Below are 23,468 nucleotides of genomic sequence, written 5' to 3' on the forward strand. Positions count from 1 at the left end.
TTTGCCCCTGGTATCTCCCAAGGGAAGTTGGTCCTAGGTGAACAGCCAGACTAGGTGCAATTTACAAAACCTTTATGGAAAAGTCAACAAGAGACCAAGTTACCTCACCTAGATTGGGGAGAGGCTCAGCAAGCATCTTGTGGTTGAGTCTTAGCTCATGAGGCCTGACTAGGTTCAGCCAAAATGAGCTACATGCAATGTAAGACTTCCAGGGATTAGAAGAAAGAGTGAGCATATTTTTTCCATATTGGCTTCTCTTGATTGGCTCATTGTTAAATCCAGAATCAAATTTAAATTTAAAATCCTTATCATGACATACAAGGTCTTTAATGATCAAGTCCCATTTTATCTTAAAGACCTCATGGTACTAAATCACCCCAATAGAGCAGTTGGATCTCAGACTGCTGGTTTATTTGTGGTTGCTAGGGTATTTAAATTCTAGTGTATCTACCATAGTTGTAGGTAAATATAATTACATTCTAATTACAGATAAAATTTTATTCAAAAATTAAATTAAATAATTATTTAAATCTAGAAAAATGAAAACTCTAGTCACCGACCTTATTATAAAATGCTATGAATGTTCTCAAAATTTCAAATTCTAAAATTCACTCAAAGCTTTTGCAGTTATTCAGTGTTTAGTGTATCAAGTTTTGCTAAATCAAAAATGATAAACAGAGAAACAGAATTGTTGACTTCCTTAAAAATTTTCATTTGAGCGTAAGTTTGACTTTGACAAGATAAACAAGAATGCTTATAGAAATTTATTTAGTGTAGCACACTGACAAGTTATACATAAAACTATTATTTGATTTTAAAAATCGAGTAACCCTCAATTCTTCATTGAAATGCAACAGTAGATGGCTAGATGCCTTTAAAATTCATGATTCATAACTTTATACAACCATTAAACACAGGATACTTTGAGTATAGTTTACATTTACAATAAAAACAATATGCACACACACACACACGTCTTTGTTAGACTACCATGTATTTTGTAGCAAACACAAAACAAATATAAAATAAATACCATAAAATAAATGACAATATAAATATTGCTAAATATTTTCTCATACAAATTATTACCATTTTGGTACAAAGAGCTATTGCTTTTGGTTCCACAGAATTAAAATCATTACGTAAAATTCAAAATGGTCCCATTCCAAAAACAGCAGAAATGTATGCTTCTGTGGTTTACATTCAATAAATCCAAACAGTATATAGGGTTAGATGTTAACAACAAGAGAAAATTAGATAGCAGGTTCTATTAGTTCATAATAACCGGGATACATCAGATAAAGCAGTTTTTTACTTACAGAGATCTGCAAAACTAAACTTGAAGGATTGATGATATGAAACACACAATGTAGATTTGTTTGAAAACACAGACGGAACAATGACAAAGACTCGTAATGCTGTCCACACTGACTTCCATCTTCTCCAGCTTTTATTTGTAGTTGTGGAGAAAAGCTGAGAGCGGTGTAACTATCAGAATCCAAAGAGAAAAGATATAAAAATGTGTAAAAGTAGTAAATATGTAAACATAACCATCTTTAAATCGACGGCTTACCTAAAGTGATTTTGTATATTCCTTTTCTCTGACTCATGGTGTTATTTATCCATCTGAATGTTAGTGATGTCATTCACCTATTTCCTTTCTGACTTTTGAATATGATAAAATAAAAGGTACTAGTCTCATGGAGCTACAAGAACAAAATAAATAAATAAAAACACTGTACCTAACCAACATCAGCTGTCTTTGGCGATGACAGTTTTGCCCACAGTGTGCTCATATTACAATCATGTAAGGCTCAAAAAATTTCTAACTTGATGGTCTTTTTGCAAAAAAGCCCCGAGGTGCCCCAGATCCATATACATTTTTTTGTTTGTTTTTCTGTCACAAAATAATCAGCTGTCATTCACAACATCTGGCGCCCTCTATCATCCACAACAGGCCATGATATTGTGTTAACCTTGGACAAAATTAATGAAAAATACAAGTATGCAAAGTAAAGGAACTTCAAAGGATTGTGGCTATTTAGCTCTTAGAGGTATTTATGGTTCAGGACGTGGAGTGGGCCGACTTTTAATCAGAGGTTCATGGTGAGATCCCTAGATCCTCCAGTCTGCATGGAAGAGTTACTAAAACCTGAGTTGTCCCTAATCCATTCATCAGTTTGGCTGTGTGTGAGAATAAATGTGTGTGTGATTGGGTGAATGAGGCTTGCAATAAAAAGCACTAAGAGTGCTCAATTAGAGTAGACAAATGTTATTTAAGAACCAGCCCATTTACCCTTAAGAAAAACACTTAACATGAAACTTCATCAGAAATGCTTCAATTTGCTAGAATGAAATAAAAAAGTGATGAAAAAAGGCCATGTGGTAAAAAGAGAGATGGATAAAGTGATGCACCCATCATGCCTAGTGTACACGACAAAAGCCTGTGGGTCATTGTTATGATCTGGTCTAGGTGAGGTCAGCTAATTATCTGGGCATATTCTAAGATGACACTGCCAGGATTCATCAACCAGAGTGAAAGGGTGTTTCAGGGAGCTTAAGACATCATTTTCACACATGGACCGGCCACCACAGAGTCCAGACCTTAACACCATTGAGAATCATTTGGGATTTGCCAGAGGAGACTTTACGCAGCGGTCTGACTTCCATCATCAATATGAGATCTTGGCGAGAAATTAATGCAACTCTGGACAGAAATAAATGTTGTAAAATTGCATGAGCTTATCGAAACAATGCCAGAGTGAAAGGCAGTCCAATAAAATATTAGAGTGAGAATTTTTTTTTGTTAGATTTTTTTAAGCCTGAGAACATATTTTGCAAAATTACTGTATTAAATCTTAAAATCCTGAAACATACATTATTCTATTTTTTGAATTTGGAATAAAAATTCGCAATAAAAAGTATTGCCATCACTGTCACTATAAAGGGTGGGTGGGATCATAGCATTAAGTCTAAACTTCATCCTGTTCCTTTTGAGCATCTAAACTGTGCCATGTATAGAAATATTCTTCTACGTGTAATTGCATGAAAACTGTCGTGAGTGCCAACATCTATGTGGCATATACAATGTAACGTATCATGGCATCATGCTAAAATAATAATTGTAGCATATATATATATATATATATATATATATATATATATATATATATATATATATATATATATATATATATATATATATTTGTGTATGTGTGTGGATGCACACACACACACATATATATATATATATATATATATATATATATATATATATATATATATATATATATATATATATATATATATATATATATATATATATATATATATATATATATGTGTGTGTGTGTGCATCCACACACATACACAAATATATATATATATATATATATATATATATATATATATATATATATATAACTAGTTCCTGCACTGGATTTACAAGTATGAAAATGTTGCAAATATGCAATGCAAATATTCTTACCATATTGTTTTCTTTTTGAAGTATCTCAACCACTGGCATTCCAAGTATTTCCAAAAGAACCTTTGGACATTTCATCTGTGATGTTGATGATGGGTATTCCTCTAAAAAATACAACACACAAATTGACTTATATAGTCCATATGAATATCAACATTTACAAAAGCATTTAAATGCTGCCCCGAAAACTTACTTATACCCTTCTAATGGCACTTGCTCTACTCCGTCATCTTCTGCCAATATACTCTGCTCCTCGTCCTCCTGAAGGTTTAATAAATGAAAGCAACTCATTTTAAAGCCATGTAAATAGTAACAAAATATTAGTACATTGCCATTTGTTTAGGAAGGAAGGGAAAAAACACCTCTTCAGCATCCTCTAGTTTCTTCTTCTTGCTTTCTGGCATGAGGTCATCCAACCAGCTTAGCTCTCTCTTGGTGAAGATACAGTCCATCAGTTTCCTGATAAACACCAAAGCCAACACCTACAGAAGTGCCACAGAAGAACAAACAGATGACTCAAGGAACCATTTTAATAACGAAGGACACTGTGCTGAGGAGCTAGATCTATTTATTTTAATATGAAGCAAAGTATGTAAGAAACTTAACATATACAGCATTTTTTATGTATGATCTGATATCCTTGTATTGGTGTTCCTACGTCATCATAACAGTGTTGGTCCAGAATCAACAATGAAACTGACCAGTCCCTGTCTGGGCTTTTAATAGCATTAGCCAAGAGGTTAGCCAATGCTATTGAAAGCTATTACAAGCAAACCGACATGAGTGACTTAAATTTGCTGTATATTTGTCATATTGGATAAATTAATAAAGAAAACACTTGGAACACTTGTTCCAGGAGAGAGGTTTATATAAACAAATGCATTTTTTTCTTCTTCAATTTTTCAACACTGTAACATCACAACAGCATGACTGGTTAACAGCAATGCTGAAACTGAAAACCAGTTTCATGATGATGGTGCAGGAACAACACCAACACAGGGATATCAGATACATCATCACAGATCATTTTCGACCATGTGCATCAATGCTTTCACGCGCTCTTTTTCCCTTCTGGTTTTCCTAAAGGTTGTAGCCCCAACCAATATATTTGAGTGTGAGGAAAATGCGCTGTTTACTGACCATCATAGGAAACACAATAGCAGCCCTGGATGTCTTGATGGTCCACAGAAGAACCAAACAGCTGAGCTGGATGATGGTGAAGAGGTGCACCTTCCTCAGGGGTACATGTCGTAGGTAGATGAAATCGGGCTGGTGCTTGGCTGGCATACCGAACAATCTGAGACGGTCATAAAACTGCAAAGGAAAGGTAATTATTCTTATTTACTATACTTATTTACTTCTTGATTAAAAATAGTCCAAATGTGAGCATTATTACTATAAAATCACAACACATGGAAGGTTAAGATTAATCACTCTCTGTCTACAATGCAATCTCATGATTTCGGTTTTAAAGTTAGACATTTTAGGTATGATGGAGTCTCACCCCAGAGGCCATAGACAGCTGTTTTAATCCTGATTAAACATACAATTTCCCCCTTTCCCACAAAGGAGCTTTAAGGTTATATAAATCTTCTTGAGAGCTTCTGAGAGCATCAGCTGTTTATAAAGCCTATACTTAGAAAATCAGAGTAAGGTTTAGATGTGCAGTATAAGTTTATAATGAACAACCTATAGATATAACACTGCTTTATTTTTTTTTAGGTCAAACAGCTAAGCTTTTATAAACCAAAAATAAATTGCCTTTTAAGCGTCAAAAGCCAAGCAGACTAGACTCCTGACAAGCTTGTGCAGAAAGTCTAACACTAAGGCAAGTGAAAAGTTTCTCTGTGAATGTGTAGCAACAATAAGTCAGACCACTGAAAAGAAGTTTAAAAAGGCAACTGTTAAAAATAGTGAAAATAAGCACTATTTTAGTGAGCTCCCATCATTTTAAGATGGGAACACGCTAGAGACCAATTAGCTCTTCTTATCTGGGCAGCCAGACAATATGGAGGCGATCCCCTATGATGGCTAAGCAAGAATGTAAAGCCTACACAGATTATCCTATAGGAAAAATAACACATGTTATTTTCTCACATGCATAATTTCAGCAAATAAATTACATATTACTGTGAAATTCCAACAACTTTTACCTGAATGCCTCTGAGAGAAGATGCTCCCATATACAGGAATACTCCATACAACACAGGCATGGGTATGAACTGAAAATCAACAATAGAGAAATATATTTCATACAGTTCCTGAGGGATACTTGGAAAAATTAAGTGTAAACACAAAAACCTGTGTATGTTTCAAATGCTTTAAGGCGTTGAAAATAGCGATATAAAACAGTAAGCATCTTTGTAACTCAAGTCACATTTAATAATACTGTGATCATAACTGCAGAATGAGTTCAAACGAGCGTCTCACCTTGAGCACTGATGTCATGAAGACCGAGCACCCCATAAGAGCAAAGATCATGAGCCCGGTAAAGCGCTGCTCTCTGATACCAAGGAACTTGGGCTGCTCCCCGGGAGCTGAGCACTCGGATTCAAGTTTCAGGCTGTTGACGTGGGTGATGGAGAGGACGGTGGCTGCTACAAACCATGGCAACCCCATCAAAGAGCAAACACCTAGCATAACCCCAACCATGAACAGATCTAGATGATATCCACAGCCTTTCTAGAGAGGGGAGATACCGGTTAATAAAGTTAAAGTTGAGCTGTTTTGATGCAGTTCAGCAAGATATTATGCAACTCATTTGCAGTCTGTAGGAAAGCAGGAAAGTACCTTGAGTTTGTGTTCCTTTCTGTTGATTATGACAGCCGTGATCTGCTGGTCCATGAAGATAAGGATGGTACAAAGCATAGCTGGCACCACCGTTATGACTGCTGTCCACCAGGGGTTAGGCCCCAATGGGGTGATGAACCAACCTCTATCATCTCTTGTTGGCTAATGAGAAAATATTGCGTTTGGTTAGGTGATTACATTAAAATAGCATGTCAAGAGTAATTTTAAAGGAATTCTCATAGCAAGTGATGGGGAGTCATAATCTCCATTCTCTGTCCTCGTGTATTTAAATTGTGTATTCACTGTGTATTGGGATGTGCATTCCCCCATCCCTTAAAGTCACCATAGATGGGTATCTTCTTCTGGCCAGTAAGGGCAGCAACATATGCAAACCCAGTTCTGAAAAAGTTGGGATGTAGTGTAAAATGTAAATAAAAAGAGAACAGAATAATTTTCAAATCTCATAAACCCACATTTCATTCACAATAGAAGATTAAAAACATATCTAGTGTTTAAACTAAGCAAATATTAGGTCATTCTGAACTTGAGACATGACCATGTTTATCAGTGTGTAGGATCCCCTCTTCTTTTAACATCAGTAAACATCTGGGAACTGAGGAGACCAGCTGCTGAACTTTATGGTAAATGACTGTTCCCCCATTCTAGTCTGATGTAGAGCTAGGTCAGACTAGATCAGTCCTGGGTCTTCTTTGTCATGTTTTTGCTTCATTATTTGTTTGTTTCATTTGTTTACATGCTCCGAATGTTTTCATATGGTGAAGGGTCTGGATTGCAAACAGGCCAGTTCAGCACCCAGACTCATCTACTGTGAAGCAATGCTGTTGTAATACCCGCAGTATGCACTTTAGCACTGTTTTGCTGAGATATGTCCTCCCTGAAAAAGATGTCCTCTAGATAGGAACATATGTTGCTACAAAACCTGTATACACTTTTCACCACTGATGGTGCTTTTCCACAGGTGGAAGCTGCCAGTTCCATAGGTGCCAATGCTCCCCTGTACCAGTATCAGAAATGCAGGCTTTTGGAAATGAGCACTGATAATAAGCTGGATGGTCCCTCTCCTCTTTAGTCTGCAGGATGCAAGGTCCATGTTTTCCTAAGACAATAATGATTTTCAGCCTTGACATGATTTTTCAAAATTCCTGGAGTCTTTTCATGGTGTTATACTGTAGATGTTGACATTTTAAGTTGGGAAACATGTTGGAGAATGGTGAACTCTGCCTGACTACATTGCTTTTTTTTTTTCTTTGTTTTTCAAGTCGTTTTGCTTTAGTACCGCTTGAACCCTTTTGTCACCCCCGCTGCAACTTTTTTTGAGATGTGCTTCCTACTTTACACATCGATGTGTTTCTTTTCTCTATTTTTAATTAAATAAGGGGCTTACGAGATTTGCAAATAGTTTTATTCTGTGTCCAAACGTTTTCAGAACAGGGGTTGTGTGTGTGGGTATGTGTGTGCTGTTTTGAGATAGACTTGTGTATATTTAATCTTTCATTTTGAAGGTTGAACTGAACAATTTATTGTATGCTCTGGCTCACCTTAAACACACTGGGAACTTTCAGTTTTGGAGATGGGACCCCTAAGGCATAGTCAACCAAGACCATGGTTAGGATAGTGATGAAAACAGCAAAGTCACTGATAACGGACCTGACCTAAATAAAACAAACCAAAAAAATAGAGGGGTGTTTGTTAAAAAAAAAAAAAAAACTTAAAACAATCCATAAATGTATGGGTTTCATTAATACTAATTAATAGAAACCAATCAATTGAGTCACTACTGCCTTTTAATCATGCTATACTTAAGTATGACCACTAGAGTGTGCCACTGCATTGTGCAACAAAAGTAAAGACATGCTAAGTTAGTGACAACTAGTACCTTTCTCTTGATGATTCAGTCATAATCTTGACACACTATCACAATTGATAACAGACTGTGGACAGTACCTTGGTGGGAAAGTAGTTACTGAACTTGAACTCCTTGAGGAAAGCTGACATGAAGACCGTGGAAAAGAAGAGAATGACACACCAGAAGAGAACGTCAGGAACGTAGGGTCCTTGAGGTCCACAGGCACTGCCCACAAACTCCCCACGATTTTCAATACAGCCCTGCAGAGAACAAGGCACAACTATTCGTTACAGGGTTTATGAACTCCCATGTCTACAAAAAACTTTCAAAATGTGCTTTTACAGTGATTTGCAGTGCAGTTTGAGTAATCCAATATAATCCAACACACATGCCCTTAATCTGCTCTATCTCTCCCATCTGGAAAAGGATGTCACTTTAAGGTGGAAAAACTAAATAAATGCTTTTCAAACTTGTCCCCATGTAAATCAGTATTTAAATATGTCTTATATGCATATAAAACTACCATAACTAACAGATTTGTTCATGCTTTGCTTTTTGGTTTTGTTTTGTTTTTTAATACTTTTTAGTGGTTCAGTAATACCTTGACCTCCAGTGCTTCCCAATAGATTTCTGAAGCAGTGATGTTGTTCATCTCCCAGTACTTCAGGGTGCCATTGGTGGGGTCAGAAGGCTCAACGCATGAACATCTGTGGTAGCACATGAGCATCTGGGTAAGTTAATAATCCGTCATCATGGATTTACTGTATGGCTAAGAAATGGTCTTCAAAATTATTCCTGCATTACTCTAAACAGCCCATGCTATGAGAATTAATGTCCACTTACGAGTACAAGGTGAGTTTGTCCAGGTTGTTGTTCTTATTAAAGGGATAGTGTTTCCCCAGGTGGACGAGTTTCTCCAAGGCCTCGTAGATGAAAATGATGCAGATGAGTGAGGCAAAGGCTTCCTCTGTAAAACGTGTGATGTAGCAAACGAGGGAACTGGCATCTGTGGCCACCAGCAGAATACAGAGGAAAGCTGTCCACAGGCCGATACAGGTCCTCAGTGACAGATAGGACAAGCCATACTCCCTATGTTGAGATTAACAAGAACAGTTGTCTTTGAAATATTGCGAATTAGAGGAAAATCAATATTAAAATAAAACTGCATGCTTTTTGTCCATGAGATCAATTCATGGCCAATACATTCATTTTCAAGTCAGACAATGTAACAAAACAAAATTCGACATTTGTCAAGGAAAAAAAACATACTTGCAGAATTTGAACAATATCTTTTCAAAAACAAGCACAGGCCCCGTGCTCCCCAGAATGGTAAGGGGCTGCCCGGCAAACAGGGAATAGGCAATTCCAGTCAGTGAGGCTCCAAACAGTGACTCAATTGCACTCTGGGGGATGGGAAAGGACAAAGAAATTACTAATGGATATATATGCTGAAAAGGGATTCATGATGTTGAACTACAAGTATTGTCTAGTGAAACTCTACTACAGTGTGAAGCTAGTCTTTACAGAACAGCGTGAACATTTATAGGAAGGTGATTTACTATGCGTCCTTCTGTTGCCTCGCCCAGAAGTCCTCCAAAGGTGATGACAGGGGACATGCAGGCACAGTAGAGGAATAAGAAAGAGGCGACACACTGTAAGCTACAAGCATCAGTGTAGTCAGACAGGTAGTGAGGGGCCTTGCGTTTGATGTCTAAAATGAGACCGCCAAACCACCTGGGAAGATAAATAAATGAATAAATATTAGCGTCAGCATTCTGAGCTTTTCATTTTGACAGTTTTATTAATTTAAATGAGCTAGTTTTTTTCCCCTAACTTGTTTTCCTTTCGCTGCCTTCCCAGTGCTCAGCTATTGGCTTAGTGTAATAGTTCCCCGTGACGGATAAAGTCTCTCTGCAAAAACTGAGATCTGGAGATAGAATGTTTCTATGGAAACCACTTTATCACTGCAACTGCAGACCAAGTTTCCCCAGGAATAGCCGATTAGCATCACAGTCTACATTTTGTAGAAGCACAGCTGATTCAACCTCAAACTCCTTTTATGTGTACAACACATGAGGAGAAAACACACCAAATAAAGTAGTGTGAATCATTAGACGCTTAGTAGAATTATCCTAAATTATCTCCAGCACATTTATGCTTAATAAGGTGGCTTAGTGAACATCTTAACTTCCTGGTGATCACGGTTCCCTTTGAGAAAAAAAAACAAAAAAAACTTCCTGGGTGACTCACAGGGGCGTAATTTCCAGGGGGGGTTGGGGGGTTATGACCCCCCCCTGGAAATAATCAGACCCAACCAATATAACCCCCCCAATAAAATTATGAATAATCTTGCATAAATAGGCTGTTGATTTTCTTTACTCATTTCAGGTATTACCAGCAAAATGGTTGCATGTTTAATCATCTGGAAATTTATCCATATCTATTTATTTATTTAGACAGAGATCTTGACCCCCCCAGTGTTCAGCACAAAGTGACTCACTTCCCAGTACGCTGCAGTTCTGGGCTGCCATGAGCATCGTGCTCTTCTTCTTCTTCCCCCTCAACTAATCCATTTGGTAAAATGTTACTTTTCTTTCTTTTCTCCTGTTTAACAAACAAGGCACAAATGATGCATAGCATTAGTTTAAGCAGGTCAAAAGTCAAGCTCAGCCGCAATCCCAGCACACAATCAGCTCATGCCTTACGTGATACTCTTCTATACATTCAAATGATAAATCTCATGTATGGCGCACTATCTAAGCTGCTTTAACCTGCTCACAGTGGCTGTGCATCTGCAAACCCTTCTTGTTCTGTCTGGCTTAATCAATGTCATATCTGTCATCACTGATGCTTGCTCTCTATCTGTGCTGGCATCTTGCAGCTGTTCTTCCTGGATGGATGGGGATGTCCCAGCACAGAGCCATAATGCCAAATGGATCATTCAGTCAAAAATAATTTGACTTCAGTTTCTCCAACCTAAAATCCCATAGTTTTCTAATGGATAGGCCTGGTGTCAAATTTTAGACTAAAAAAGAGACCCATCACATGGTGACTGTTTCAGAAAATCTAAAAACTATAAGCAACTATGAAAAAACAACAATATTGTCTTTATATTTAGAAACTCTAAGCAAGTGTAAAATTGGTTTTCTTGGAGTTTTTAACAGAGCTTGAATATGTTTTCCAGCCCTGGAATTTCTATGTGAATTTCTCCTGTAATTAAGAACTTAGGATAGAAAATATAGGCAAATTTTTTGATCCAGTCTGTATAATTCGAGAGCCTGTAACTTATAAAACAATTATTGAATGAAGGCTCAGTTTTGCATGGATTCTTGGAATGATCTGCATAGAAAGTATTGTCAGTGGAAATAATAATCTTGTTCTCACTACAGAGGCGCAGTTTTATCAAATATTAAAGAGTTCCTGAATTTGACTGAATTTAAAAAATCAGCAACTGATTAATAAAATTCCTACTGACCTGAGAAGGTACATTTTTTGGTGGCTCTATCCGTATAGACGGGTCCCATTCCCCAGGAGGCAGGACTGTCACTTGATCAAGGAATTCATCGATACCAGCAATTATATCATTTCGATCTTTAGCTTTATAGGCAACATCATGGAAAACCTGCAAGCAGAGACATATGTTTATATGCACTATATCAGTGTGGTGCAGTGTATATGCAACACTCTCTGAACAACAGCCATCACTTTTTATATCTGTTAAAAGAGGATTTACACTTAGGGACGGTTTACAGCAGCTTCACCTTTGGATTACCTGACAGGTGCTGCACAAACTAAATTTAACTGACTCATTTATGCTTATTCCAAACAGTGTGTTTGTAATTAAGTTCAGACTTTCTCTTTTCCACAGTTATGGTGGATGACAGCATAAGATCCAGACAGAAAAGGAGAGCACAGGGGCTGAGTAATCACCAAGAGCATGTCATTAAAGCTCTGAGCTGTACTTCACGCTGAGAAATGTTCCATCACTTTTGAAATTTGGTGAGTTCTGCTGGGCTGTGAATTTATGCAAAGTGCCCGCAGAAAGTCTGAGTATGACATCTGACTGACATTTACACCAATCTACCCACTTCTTCAAAACAGTAATGAATAAATACTCCCTTCAGAATGACAACTTGGTAATATTTCTCCCTTAGTGAATTCTTACCTCATCTGTCATCAGTGTTGCAATAGATCTCCCAATCTCATGATACTGAGGCCCTCTACCCAAGGGACCCAGGAGAATGAATAGAAACCTAGAGGCAAAATCACATCATTTTAATTTGATTTGTCAAATCAAATGTGGCTGACTTCTTTCTGTGATCTTGACCTAGTTTAGGCACATCATACTGTAGTGACCTTGTGGCAATCGGGACTTCAGCCAGTCCGTTGAGCAGAACCGCCGGTGAAAGGCGGACAAACGCCACCACTGGCTTGTTCAGGAATTCCAGCTCGCCAACTAACACATTGCAGGTCTCCGCTCCCGGTGGGATCTTCTTCATGAAATGAATGTCTATCTGAAAAAGGCCACAAAGAACAGTGCTTAATAATATCCTTCATGGTTAGCATAACATCCAAACAGGTCTCACAATAAGAATGGTTTAAAATAGTGGCACCACATTTTACACCTTACCTTCACAATAAGCCCCAAATGTAAGATATTAAATGACATTCAGACTAAATGCATTGAAATTGCCCAGGATTTATGTGTCAGAGGACATAACAGTCAAATTAGTTGCAGGTGAGTGAATGAAATATAACAAAACAGTGTTAAAAAAACAAATATTACTTTGATTTGTTGCATAATAACTCATAAGGCTAGGTTATTTTTCATTTCCAAGCAAATAAGATGCCTAATAGCATATAAAACCTGCTCCTGATGATAAAAATAATCCTCTTTCAGTCACTTTATCCTTTGTTGTTGGTAGTTTGTATTTTTAGTTAGTTAGTTTTTTTTAGTTTTTCTGTATTACTGGGCAGTTGCTAGTGCCAACACAAATAATATTCACAACATACACAGTAATGCATGTGCTGCAACCATTCAGATACCAAACAAATTCCTATTTCTATATGTGTTGACTTTCAAAAATAGTGCAATATTGAGAATTTTTAGAAGTTTTATACTAGAGAAATAATTATTCTTTGTATTTAAAGTAAATTATAACCTGCAGTTGGAAAACATATGTGTATTATTTTATAAGAAAAATTCTACTGTGAATGATTTTTGTTTGTTTATCTCAACCATTATAAAAGCACAGTGCATTTTATAACTGTCCCAGTGTTCCTGGCAAAGCACATGAAGCAGTTAATTCACTGACCTAGACAACAGGCTAAACTCATAAACATTATGCAAATGGTTTCAGTGAGGATTTTATTTCGATCATTGGTGTGTGTGGTTGTGGTTATTATCTGTGGTGACAGTCTTTTTTTATATACTTAACAGGGTTATAATCCTAATCCCTTACTAGATGACCTTTCCATTAAAATGCCAACAATGACACACAATAAAGTAATAGTCTGCTCAGAGTCTGGTATGACACACTCTTTTTCTCATATCTGATAGTGTTATGTATATGCTTATATTCACACTTGATTTCCAAGAAGTATCTTTTTATTGTTATTTTTATTGTCATTGTTATTTGCAATTACTATTTCAAGCATTAAATACATTTATGATGCAAACATTTTACTGGCACACTAATGCGTGTTTTTATTCTTTATATGTTGAGTAGTCTACATATGAAAATGTATAATATTTTGAAGAATTGGCATTTTTTTATATAAATGTATTGTATATAGCATACATAGAGCAATATATATACCTTCTAGGCTTTTGCACATATACTACACACACTATGCCTGCACCTGTATAAATTGTGTACCATACCTTGCTGAAGTCCACAGAGCTGTTATCTCTACTGATATCCCCTTTTCCATCTTGAACTGCTAACTGAGACTGGGAGGCGGTCAGCTGACCTGAACAGTCCAGACCAGATATTTAATTAGCTCAAAATACACATGAATTAATTTTATCTATAAGTGTCATAGATTTGGGGGGGTTTTGGGGGGGGGGGGTTTGTTTTTTTTGGGGGGGGGGGGGAATAAAAGCAGAAGCTAACAATTTGCATTCTCTTCATTAGGTACACCTTGCTAGTACTAGACAGGATCCCATCCATCCATCCATTCGCGTCCACTTATCCTTTTCAGGGTCGCTGGAGCCTATCCCAGCTGTTATAGGGCGAGAGGCGGGGTACACCCTGGACAGGTCGCCAGTCTGTCGCAGGGCCAACACACAGAGACAGACAACCATTCGCACTCACATTCACTCGCACATTCACACCTAGTGGCAATTTGGATTGACCAATTAACCTATCCCCACTAAGTGCATGTCTTTGGACGGTGGGAGGAAGCCGGAGTACCCGGAGAGAACCACGCAAACACGGGGAGAACATGCAAACTCCACACAGAAAGACCCTGGCATGATGGTGGAATTAAACTCAGGACCTTCTTGCTGTGCGGCAACAGTGCTAACCACCGTGCCACCGTGCTTAGACAGGATCCCATTTTGCCTTAAATACTACAGTATCGTGGCATAGTTTCAACAAATTGCTGGTAATATTATGCCAAGATTTTGGTTGATATTGATATGATATCGTCACACAGTTACTGTTGTCCATCCATGATGAGATTCTCCTGTTCCACCACATTCAAAAAGGTTCTCTGTTGGATTGTGATTAGTGACTGTGGAGGTCATTTGAGTACAATAAACTCTGTGTCATCTTCAAGAACCCAATTTAAGTTTATTTTAGCTTGGTGACATAGTGACCAACCGTCACCATGTCATAAAGACAATGGACACAGTCAGTAACAATACTCAGGTAGTCTGTGGCATTTAACAATGACCAGATACCAGAGGGCATAAAGTCAAAACCAGAAAATATCCTCCACACCATTACACCACCAACAGCAGCGATTTTTGAACCACTGATAAAAAGCAGGATGGAGCTATGCTTTCATATTGTTAATGTCAAATTCTCCCTCTGCCATCTGTATGTCGCAGCAGAGGTCAAAGTCCTCATAGCAGACCATTTTCCAGTCTTCTATTGTCTAATTTTGGTGAGTATGTGTAAATTCTGGCCCTGCTTTCCTGTTTTTAGATAACAGGAGTGGCACTCGATGTGGTTTTCTGCTGCTGCAGTTTATCTGCTTCAAGGGCTGACATATTTTTTGTATTCAGACATGCTCTTCTGCATACCTGGTTGTAACAAGTGATCATTTGACTTACTGTTGCCTTCAGAGCAACTCAGAGCAGCTCAACAAGAAGACAGGATATGGATATTTTCTCTCTTTCACACTCTGTAAAGGCGTTAGATATTTGTGTGGGAAAATCCCAGTACATCAGCAGTTTCAGAAACACTCAGACCAGCCCATCTGGTATCAATCTTATTATTGTCACATTCAAAGTCACTTAAATTGTCTTTCTCTCTCATTCTGATGCTTGTTTTGAACTTCAACATGTCAATCATGTCTGTTGCTGCCACATGTTAACGAAAAACTGAACAGCTAATGATGGCGACCATCTGAGTTTATACTTTAACTGAAAACATAAAATCTGAACAAAACTTAGTAAATGATGAAGTATTTGAATGCAAATATTAATTATTCAATAAATTGTTAAAAGCTGAATTACTTCTGTTTTATTGTTCAGTTGGATATCTATTAATGAACTGCTTTGTAACTAGTTTCATTACGCTCCGTGGTCACCTACACTTAGTAGCTGATTAATTTCATTAAATAAAGGCAAATGAGGATGATCACACAGAGATAAGTACAACTTTCTGGAGCAATTATTGATTTAAAAAATGAATTTCAGCAGTGTTGCTGTCTAAAAAAATCCATGCTCATCAACGTGATCACTGCCAAGCTGCCTGACAGGTTTGGCCTAATTTCTGTATTCATTAAACAGCAGGGTCAAAAATTAACACTAATTATAGTGTCTAATACACTCACAATACATGACGTGGAGCTTATCTCAGATTGTTGCTTTAAAACGGCCTGTTAAAATAAAACAACACTGAGAACACCCTCAAATGAGAAAATCTTTGAACAAACAGTTTGGTTTGTTCTGTAACTAATTTAGTGATCTGGGATTCTGGCAAACCTTAAGCTTATAAAATGTAGCTGGCAAAGATAGTGGAAAATAGAGCTTCCAGTTACTAAATTCAGCCCAAAATTCAATCAAATAGTTTTTGCACCATGAAGACCAATATTAACATTTTTTATACAGCCTATTAAACATTTTCTTTTCAATCTTCTCTTTAACTTAACTGTTTCTGTCTACCAAAATTATCTATTTTGAGTTGCCAGTCATGAGAGTTGCCAACATAAATCACAAGAAGCCTCTCTGCAATGTGTTTTTTGAGTAAAAGCTAGTAAAGGGGCAAGGGCATAGTGTATAAACCAGCACCTGTTCACTTGAGTGGGGCTGTGGCAGGTGGGTGGGCAGATTGTGGACAGAAGACGAATGAGCAAAAGATGGAAATATGCACAAGTTAAGACCATATGTATTAAAGACACATACACATATTGCGCATTCACAAATTATACACACTAGAACACTTCCAACAGTTGGTATAAGGCAACATGTTGTGACCACTTTAACTAAAGAGTGATTCTTTCTTTTTAGAATATTATTTTATAGGAGACAGACGCTTAGGTTTTCTCACCATTTTTATCCAGATGAAGCTCAGATGTTTTCCGGCCAATGTCAGCGATGGAGCGTACAAGTGGCAGGCGATTAGCCAGCTTCTTCTGGTTCTGGTGATGGTGCTGCTTCAGTAGTGTTTCACGCACTTTCTTTCTGAGCTCATCTCCCAGTGGTGAGTACAACTCCTGGTGGTCTAAGACCATGTCTAAGATAGACAAACGCAAGCTGATGCATTCAGTTTCTTGCACTTAAATCTTGAGCAAATGATTAATAAACCCATATTTATACATTGAAAATAGTTACAAATTTTCCCAAAAAGTAAAATTTCTTGAAAACAGAATTCAAGTCATTACCTGCAATCTCTTCAATGGTACTTGCCCTCATATCGAGCAGCACGGTGCTGTTGATAATGCAGCAGCGCAGCTCAAACAAACTGTGAAGAGACAGCGTTGCTACGTAGGGCTTGCTCCATCGTTCCCCTCCATCCTCAACATCCTCCTCAAACTTCAGCCACCTGCAACAGGAATTTGAGTTCCTGTCAGGAGAGGCCAACAGACCACAAACTGGCAGGCCATCTGTTCTAGCTGCAGTAACAACACTTATTCATTCTAGGTCCCTCTCTGCTCACGTATAAGTCATATATTTCTCTCTAAAATGTACTTTTTTAGTCTCCTTCTTTACTGCTTTTCTTTAGTGTATATCTCTTTAAATAACATGTCAGATTTACCATGTCAACAGAGATCCATAATCTTTGATACATACAAGAAAAGACATCTTAACATCAACAACCATTGCAGACATAAATGAATTTAAAAATGCGCCACAATTGCAGCTATGAATTGCAGTTACTTAATTTAGTGAACACAAAAACATCAGTGTAAGTGGATATTTTTAATCAGAGCTTTCAGCGAGGACCTTGTAGATAATGTGTCCATGTTGACAGTACCTGGCACTTTCCCTCCACTCCGAATCCTCTCCTTCCCTCACACAGATCTCATCCATCTCCGTGAAGAGATCATGAGGAATGTGCTCCTCATCATCATCCTCTGTACCCAGCAAGAACTGCACTCTTTGGGACGGAGTATCTAGAAACGCAGTGGATTCAAATAATTGGTACAAACTGAGATTAACTGTAGCCAAGATCCTATGGTTATTACAAAGTCATAACTAGCTGCTTTAAAGCAATAATGTCTGTACCATAAATCGGAGACTCTCTACCCTCCACCAAGGTGCGGACTCGCTCCTTGCTTCGCCTCCTGCTGTACTTGTTTCCATGGTGGCGGTGCCGGCGATGGCTGCGGTGTCTGGTACTGCCCAAAGGGACGTGGACCCCAATGTAGAGAGTCCTGTGACCTGGGGACAAACATGATTAAAGACTATAAAATACACTCACTCTGCCCAGGTTAAATGCTACTTCTGTGTGTTAATCCATTCATCCTGCGTATTTTTATTTTATTCGAACGCATGGCTCAGACAGATAAGATGTAATCACGTAATGGCTACTGCCGCCAGGCCACACTGAGCATTAACTCGGGGTCAGCAAGGGGCAACTTCTAAGCCTGAAAAATGAAAAATGAAGCACCAAAAAGGTCAACGGCGACTCGTAGCTTCCATCCTAAATAGTCTAAATTTAAAAGCATGTTTACAGTCTGATGTTTTGAGTTGTGTGAGTCCTTGTGTTTTGTTTCCCCTCATTGTGTTTTATTCCATCATGTTTCCCCAGCCCGTCACGTCTGTGCTCTCCCTCGTGTTCCCTCGTGTTCCCTCGTGTTCCCTCGCTCCCTCTCGTCTGCCTCTCCTCCACTCCCACATCATCTTTCGTGTTTTATCGTGAAGGTCCCATGTTTTCATGTTCATTCTGTTCAGTATAGCTTCCCCTATCTCGTTATGATTATTCGTGTCAGCCGTGTTCCCCGTGTGCTCCCAGGTCCCTCTTTATCTTTCTGTGTATTCATGTCAGAGTCTCCCTCAGTGCTGTGTGACCTCACTGTGTTTCCTGTGTGAATTAGTATTTCCCGGTTTAGTTTTGTATTGTTGTGTATCGCCTTTTTCCCACTCAGCAAATAAAGCTGTATTTTGAGTTTAAGCTCTGTTTCCAATAGTTTGCTTTTGGGTCCTTCTCCTGCCTGCACACAGCCGGTTGACTACCAGAATACTAAAAAGCACAACCAGACGCACTTCCACAGATTGGACACAATTGCTACATTGGTGTAAAACTGCAATCAGCAGTGTCTGTTTGTGTTTAACAATTTTTAAAAAGAAACTGTGGTTTGAGAAGATTATTTTTCTTTGACCTTTTTGCTCAAACATTTAGTCATCAGATATTTAACAGCAGATAGTTCTTTTCATCCACAGATTGCAGAAAAACCACAATAATCCAGTGACACTTAAATGGAAAAGCCTTCTTTATCTGATGTATTATTAATTATTATTTCAGCCCAGTTCATCGTGATCTCTTCAGGCGCCTGCAGATTTCTGTGTAACTATTATGTAATGCGCTAATGTCATACTTGGTACATAAAAACGTTACCTAACTCGACAAGCAGTTAAGTCATTAATGATACATGAACCAGAATGAATCTGTGTCCAAATTAGCTTAAACAGAGTTGTGAATATTAAAGCAAGTATACTGTATGCCTGTTACTTCTTATTTCTTCTGCTTCTGCTTTAGTATATATTTTTTCCAGGTGTACTGTAAAAATGTATTCCCTTTACTCCTTAATGACAGATGGGAAGGTATCGACTGTTTGCTCCTCCTGTAACATGTCAGCATGCCCCTGATCATAGCAGGAGGCAAACTGAGTGCTAGAACTGAATCTTGTGTCTGATTAGCTTCACCTGTTTTTAGTGGTTTCTAGTATCTGTATAACTGCAGTAAGATTTTGGTTTGCATTGAGTCGAGGCGTGGAGGGTTAAAGGTTTGGCGGCCTAAGGATCTGGTTTTGTTGACTTCAATGAGTGATGACTTCCAGCTTGCACTGGCGTGATTTGAAGCTGGGTGTGAAGCAGATGGGTTGAGAATTAGCACCTGAGTCGATGTCTGAGGCAATGGTTCTCAGTTGGAAAAGGGTGGAGTGCCCATTTCAAGTTAGTCAAACAATAATGTAGACTGTATTTTGGATAAAAGCTGCAGGTTTTGCCTTTTTCACTTTCATTTTGTAAAATGCAAAAATTAAATGTAACTTTGCAAAACAATAACAAAAATAAATACTAAAAATTATTTAAATGGCATTATACTTTAAGAAGAAATGTTAGGCTGTCGTTATTATTATTTTGTTTATATATTTGTTACTTACAGTGAATTATCAGGGAACACAGAGAGCATGAGGTAGTATGAGAGTCTTCTAAATCAGTTAAATGTATTTCTATAACTTTCTGACTTTGTGTTATATGTTTTCTTGCAGTTACCTAGTAATGAGGTAATACCTGGTGATACTGGGCCCTCTGTGAATTTGTGATGCCTCACTGTTGATTCATGTCTGCTTTCTTTTTTATCTTTTAAATGCTAACCAAGCCTGAGTGGTAGCAGGTTATATAATCAGATTTCAAACTAGACAGGATTATATAATCAGATTATTTTTAAGTGATAATAGGCCCTTCTTAGATTTGAGGGGGAAAATGTGCATCAAAATTATAACTACACTGTCAAAGATTATTCAGCTACATGTTCATTATGGAAACAATTTGCCAGGTTGCCAATTTTCTTAGTTAAACAAAGGAAGAAGAAACAAGGGTTACATTAAAATAATAATAATAATAATAATAATAATAATAATAATAATAATAATGACCATTTTAAAAAACAAAACAATAAAACTGTAATAAATTAATGGAAAAGTTTTTTTGGTTGGTGGATTTGTAATACTCTAGTACGTAAAATGCATATTAATTCCACTGATAAATATAGATGACTATAAATATTGTGACCTGGTCCATTTTAGCATACGGTGCAATATATTGCATTATTTATTTTGCGATAAAATTACAACAGTACATTTCAAAGTAATCCAATGATTGTACTGTACAGTATATGTACCGTCCTGCTTACAGCTACACCTCTTTTCTTTATAGTTTGCTGTGAAAATTGTACCATGTAACCATAAATGGACAGTATATAAAACAAAAACAGAATTTTGTTTCTAACAAGCTTGAAGTTCAATCATTTTACAGCCACCTTTGTTGTATTTTATTTAAATAGTCTTCAGGAATCGTTCATCAGGCTACCTGTAGGTCAAATGTATTTATATAGCACTTTTTTTAAGTTGGTGAAATCCAATATATACAAAAGATAATAAATTAAAATAATAATAAGATTTACATGTGGGTGCCAGTTTAGTTCAGTGGGTGAGCAGGTTGCATGCTACAGTGGGATGCAAAAGTTTGGGCAACCTTGTTAATAGTCATTATTTTCCTGTATAAATTGTTGGTTGTTACATTAAAAAATGTCCATTAAATATATCATATAGGAGACACACACAGTGATATTTGAGAAGTGAAACTAAGTTTATTGGATTTACAGAAAGTGTGCAATAATTATTTAAACAAAATCAGGCAGGTGCATAAATTTGGGCACCACAAAAAAAGAAATATTTGGTAGATCCGCCTTTTGCAGAAATTACAGCCTCTAAACGCTTCCTGTAGGTTCCAATGAGAGTCTGGATTGTGGTTGAAGGTATTTTGGACCTTTCTTATTTACAAAACATCTCCGGTTCATTCAGGTTGGATGGCTTCCGAGCATGGACAGCTCTCTTTAACTCACACCACAGATCTTCAGTAATATTCAGGTCTGGGGACTGAGATGGCCATTCCAGAACGTTGAACTTGTTCCTCTGCATGAATGCCTTAGTGGATTTTGAGCAGTGTTTCGGGGCGTTGTCTTGTTGAAAGATCCAGACCCAGCGCAGCTTCAGCTTTGTCACTGATTCCTGGACATTGGTCTCCAGAATCTGCTGATACTGAGTGGAATCCATGTGTCCCTCAACTTTGACAAGATTCCCAGTCCCTGCACTGGCCACACAGCCCCACAGCATATACACTGAACAAAAATATAAACGCAACACTTTTGTTTTTGCTCCCATTCCCCATGGGATGGACGTAGAGACCTAAAATTCATTCCAGATACACAATATAACCATCCCTCCCAAACAGTGGTCACAAATCAGTCCAAATGTGTGGTAGTGGGCACATCTGCCATATTGAGATAATCCATCCCACCTCACAGGTGTGCCACATCAGGATGCTGATCTGACATCATGAGTAGTGCACAGGTGTACCTCAGACTGCCCACAACAAAAGGCCACCCTGGAATGTGCAGTTTTGTCTCACAGCAAAATGCCACAGATGCCACAAGCAATGAGGGAGCGTGCAACTGGCATGCTGACAGCAGGAATGTCAACCAGATCTGTCGCCCGTGCATTGAATGTTCATTTCTCAACCATAAGCCGTCTCCACAGGCGTTTCAGAGAATATGGCAGCACATCCAACCGGCCTCACAACCGCAGACCTCGTGTAACCACACCAGCCCAGGACCTCCACATCCAGCAGGTTCACCTCCAAGATCGTCTGAGACCAGCCACCCAGACAGCTGCTGGAACAATTGGTTTGCACAACCAAACAATTTCTGCAAAAACTGTCAGAAACCGTCTCAGGGACGCTCAACTGCATGCCCGTCGTCCTCATCGGGGTCTTGACCTGACTCCAGCTTGTCGCCGTAACAGATTTGTGTGGGCAAATGCTCACATTCGATGGCGTCTGGCACGTTGGAGAGGTGTGCGCTTCACGGATGAATCATGGTTCACATTGTTCAGGGCAGATGGCAGCTGAGTCCCAGTTCTTGCATGGCCAGCACACTCACCGGACATGTCACCCATTGAGCATGTTCGGGATGTGCTTGACCGGCGTATACGACAGCGTGTACCAGTTCCCACGAATATCCAACAACCTTGCACAGCCATTGAAGTGGAGTGGACCAACATTCCACAGGCCACAATTGACAATCTGATAGACTCCATGCGACGATGTGTTGCACTGCATGAGGCAAATGGTGGTCACACCAGATACTGACCGGTTCTGGGTCCCCAGACCCCCAATAGCGCAAAAAACTGCACATTCCAGGGTGGCCTTTTGTTGTGGGCAGTCTGAGGTACACCTGTGCACTACTCATGATGTCAGATCAACATCCTGATGTGGCACACCTGTGAGGTGGGATTATCTCAATATAGCAGATGTGCCCACTACCACACATTTGGACTGATTTGTGACCACTGTTTGGGAGGGATGGTTATATTGTGTATCTGGAATGAATTTTAGGTCTCTACGTCCATCCCATGGGGAATGGGAGCAAAAACAAAAGTGTTGCGTTTATATTTTTGTTCAGTGTAGAACCACCACCATATTTTACTGTAGGTAGCAGGTGTTTTTCTTGGAATGCTGTGGTCTTTTTCCTCCATGCATAACGCCCCTTGTTATGCCCAAATAACTCAATTTTCGCTTCATCAGTCCACAGCACCTTATTCCAGAATAAAGCTGGCTTGTCCAAATGTGCTTTAGCATACCTCAAGCGACTCTGTTTGTGCTGTGGGCGGAGAAAGGGCTTCCTCTGCATCACTCTCTGTGTAAAGTGC

The 23,468-nt window shown here is 38.4% G+C and overlaps 1 protein-coding gene across 2 annotated transcripts in view; it reads right to left on the reverse strand.

Annotated features, from left to right (window-relative positions):
• Positions 1–749: 749 nt before the first annotated feature.
• The window catches only part of slc4a10b (solute carrier family 4 member 10b), a 31,373-nt gene continuing 8,654 nt past the window's right edge, over positions 750–23,468 (reverse strand). For both annotated transcript variants that reach the window (XM_004557646.4, XM_012920873.3), the window contains 23 exons: positions 18,043–18,198; positions 17,792–17,930; positions 17,199–17,359; positions 16,865–17,050; positions 14,026–14,114; positions 12,498–12,655; positions 12,307–12,394; positions 11,617–11,763; positions 10,642–10,745; positions 9,701–9,875; positions 9,411–9,544; positions 8,985–9,230; positions 8,743–8,848; positions 8,240–8,401; positions 7,834–7,947; positions 6,275–6,436; positions 5,915–6,166; positions 5,638–5,706; positions 4,625–4,798; positions 3,847–3,966; positions 3,678–3,745; positions 3,488–3,588; positions 750–1,488 (listed from right to left, as the gene is read on the reverse strand). In XM_004557646.4, coding sequence (XP_004557703.2) covers positions 3,513–3,588; positions 3,678–3,745; positions 3,847–3,966; positions 4,625–4,798; positions 5,638–5,706; positions 5,915–6,166; positions 6,275–6,436; positions 7,834–7,947; positions 8,240–8,401; positions 8,743–8,848; positions 8,985–9,230; positions 9,411–9,544; positions 9,701–9,875; positions 10,642–10,745; positions 11,617–11,763; positions 12,307–12,394; positions 12,498–12,655; positions 14,026–14,114; positions 16,865–17,050; positions 17,199–17,359; positions 17,792–17,930; positions 18,043–18,198 — 3,086 coding nt within the window. In that variant the 3' untranslated portion in view covers positions 750–1,488; positions 3,488–3,512. The remainder of the gene's footprint in view (positions 1,489–3,487; positions 3,589–3,677; positions 3,746–3,846; positions 3,967–4,624; positions 4,799–5,637; positions 5,707–5,914; positions 6,167–6,274; positions 6,437–7,833; positions 7,948–8,239; positions 8,402–8,742; positions 8,849–8,984; positions 9,231–9,410; positions 9,545–9,700; positions 9,876–10,641; positions 10,746–11,616; positions 11,764–12,306; positions 12,395–12,497; positions 12,656–14,025; positions 14,115–16,864; positions 17,051–17,198; positions 17,360–17,791; positions 17,931–18,042; positions 18,199–23,468) is intronic.

Source organism: Maylandia zebra, linkage group LG16 (assembly GCF_041146795.1).
Source record: "Maylandia zebra isolate NMK-2024a linkage group LG16, Mzebra_GT3a, whole genome shotgun sequence".
Taxonomy (NCBI): domain Eukaryota; kingdom Metazoa; phylum Chordata; class Actinopteri; order Cichliformes; family Cichlidae; genus Maylandia; species Maylandia zebra.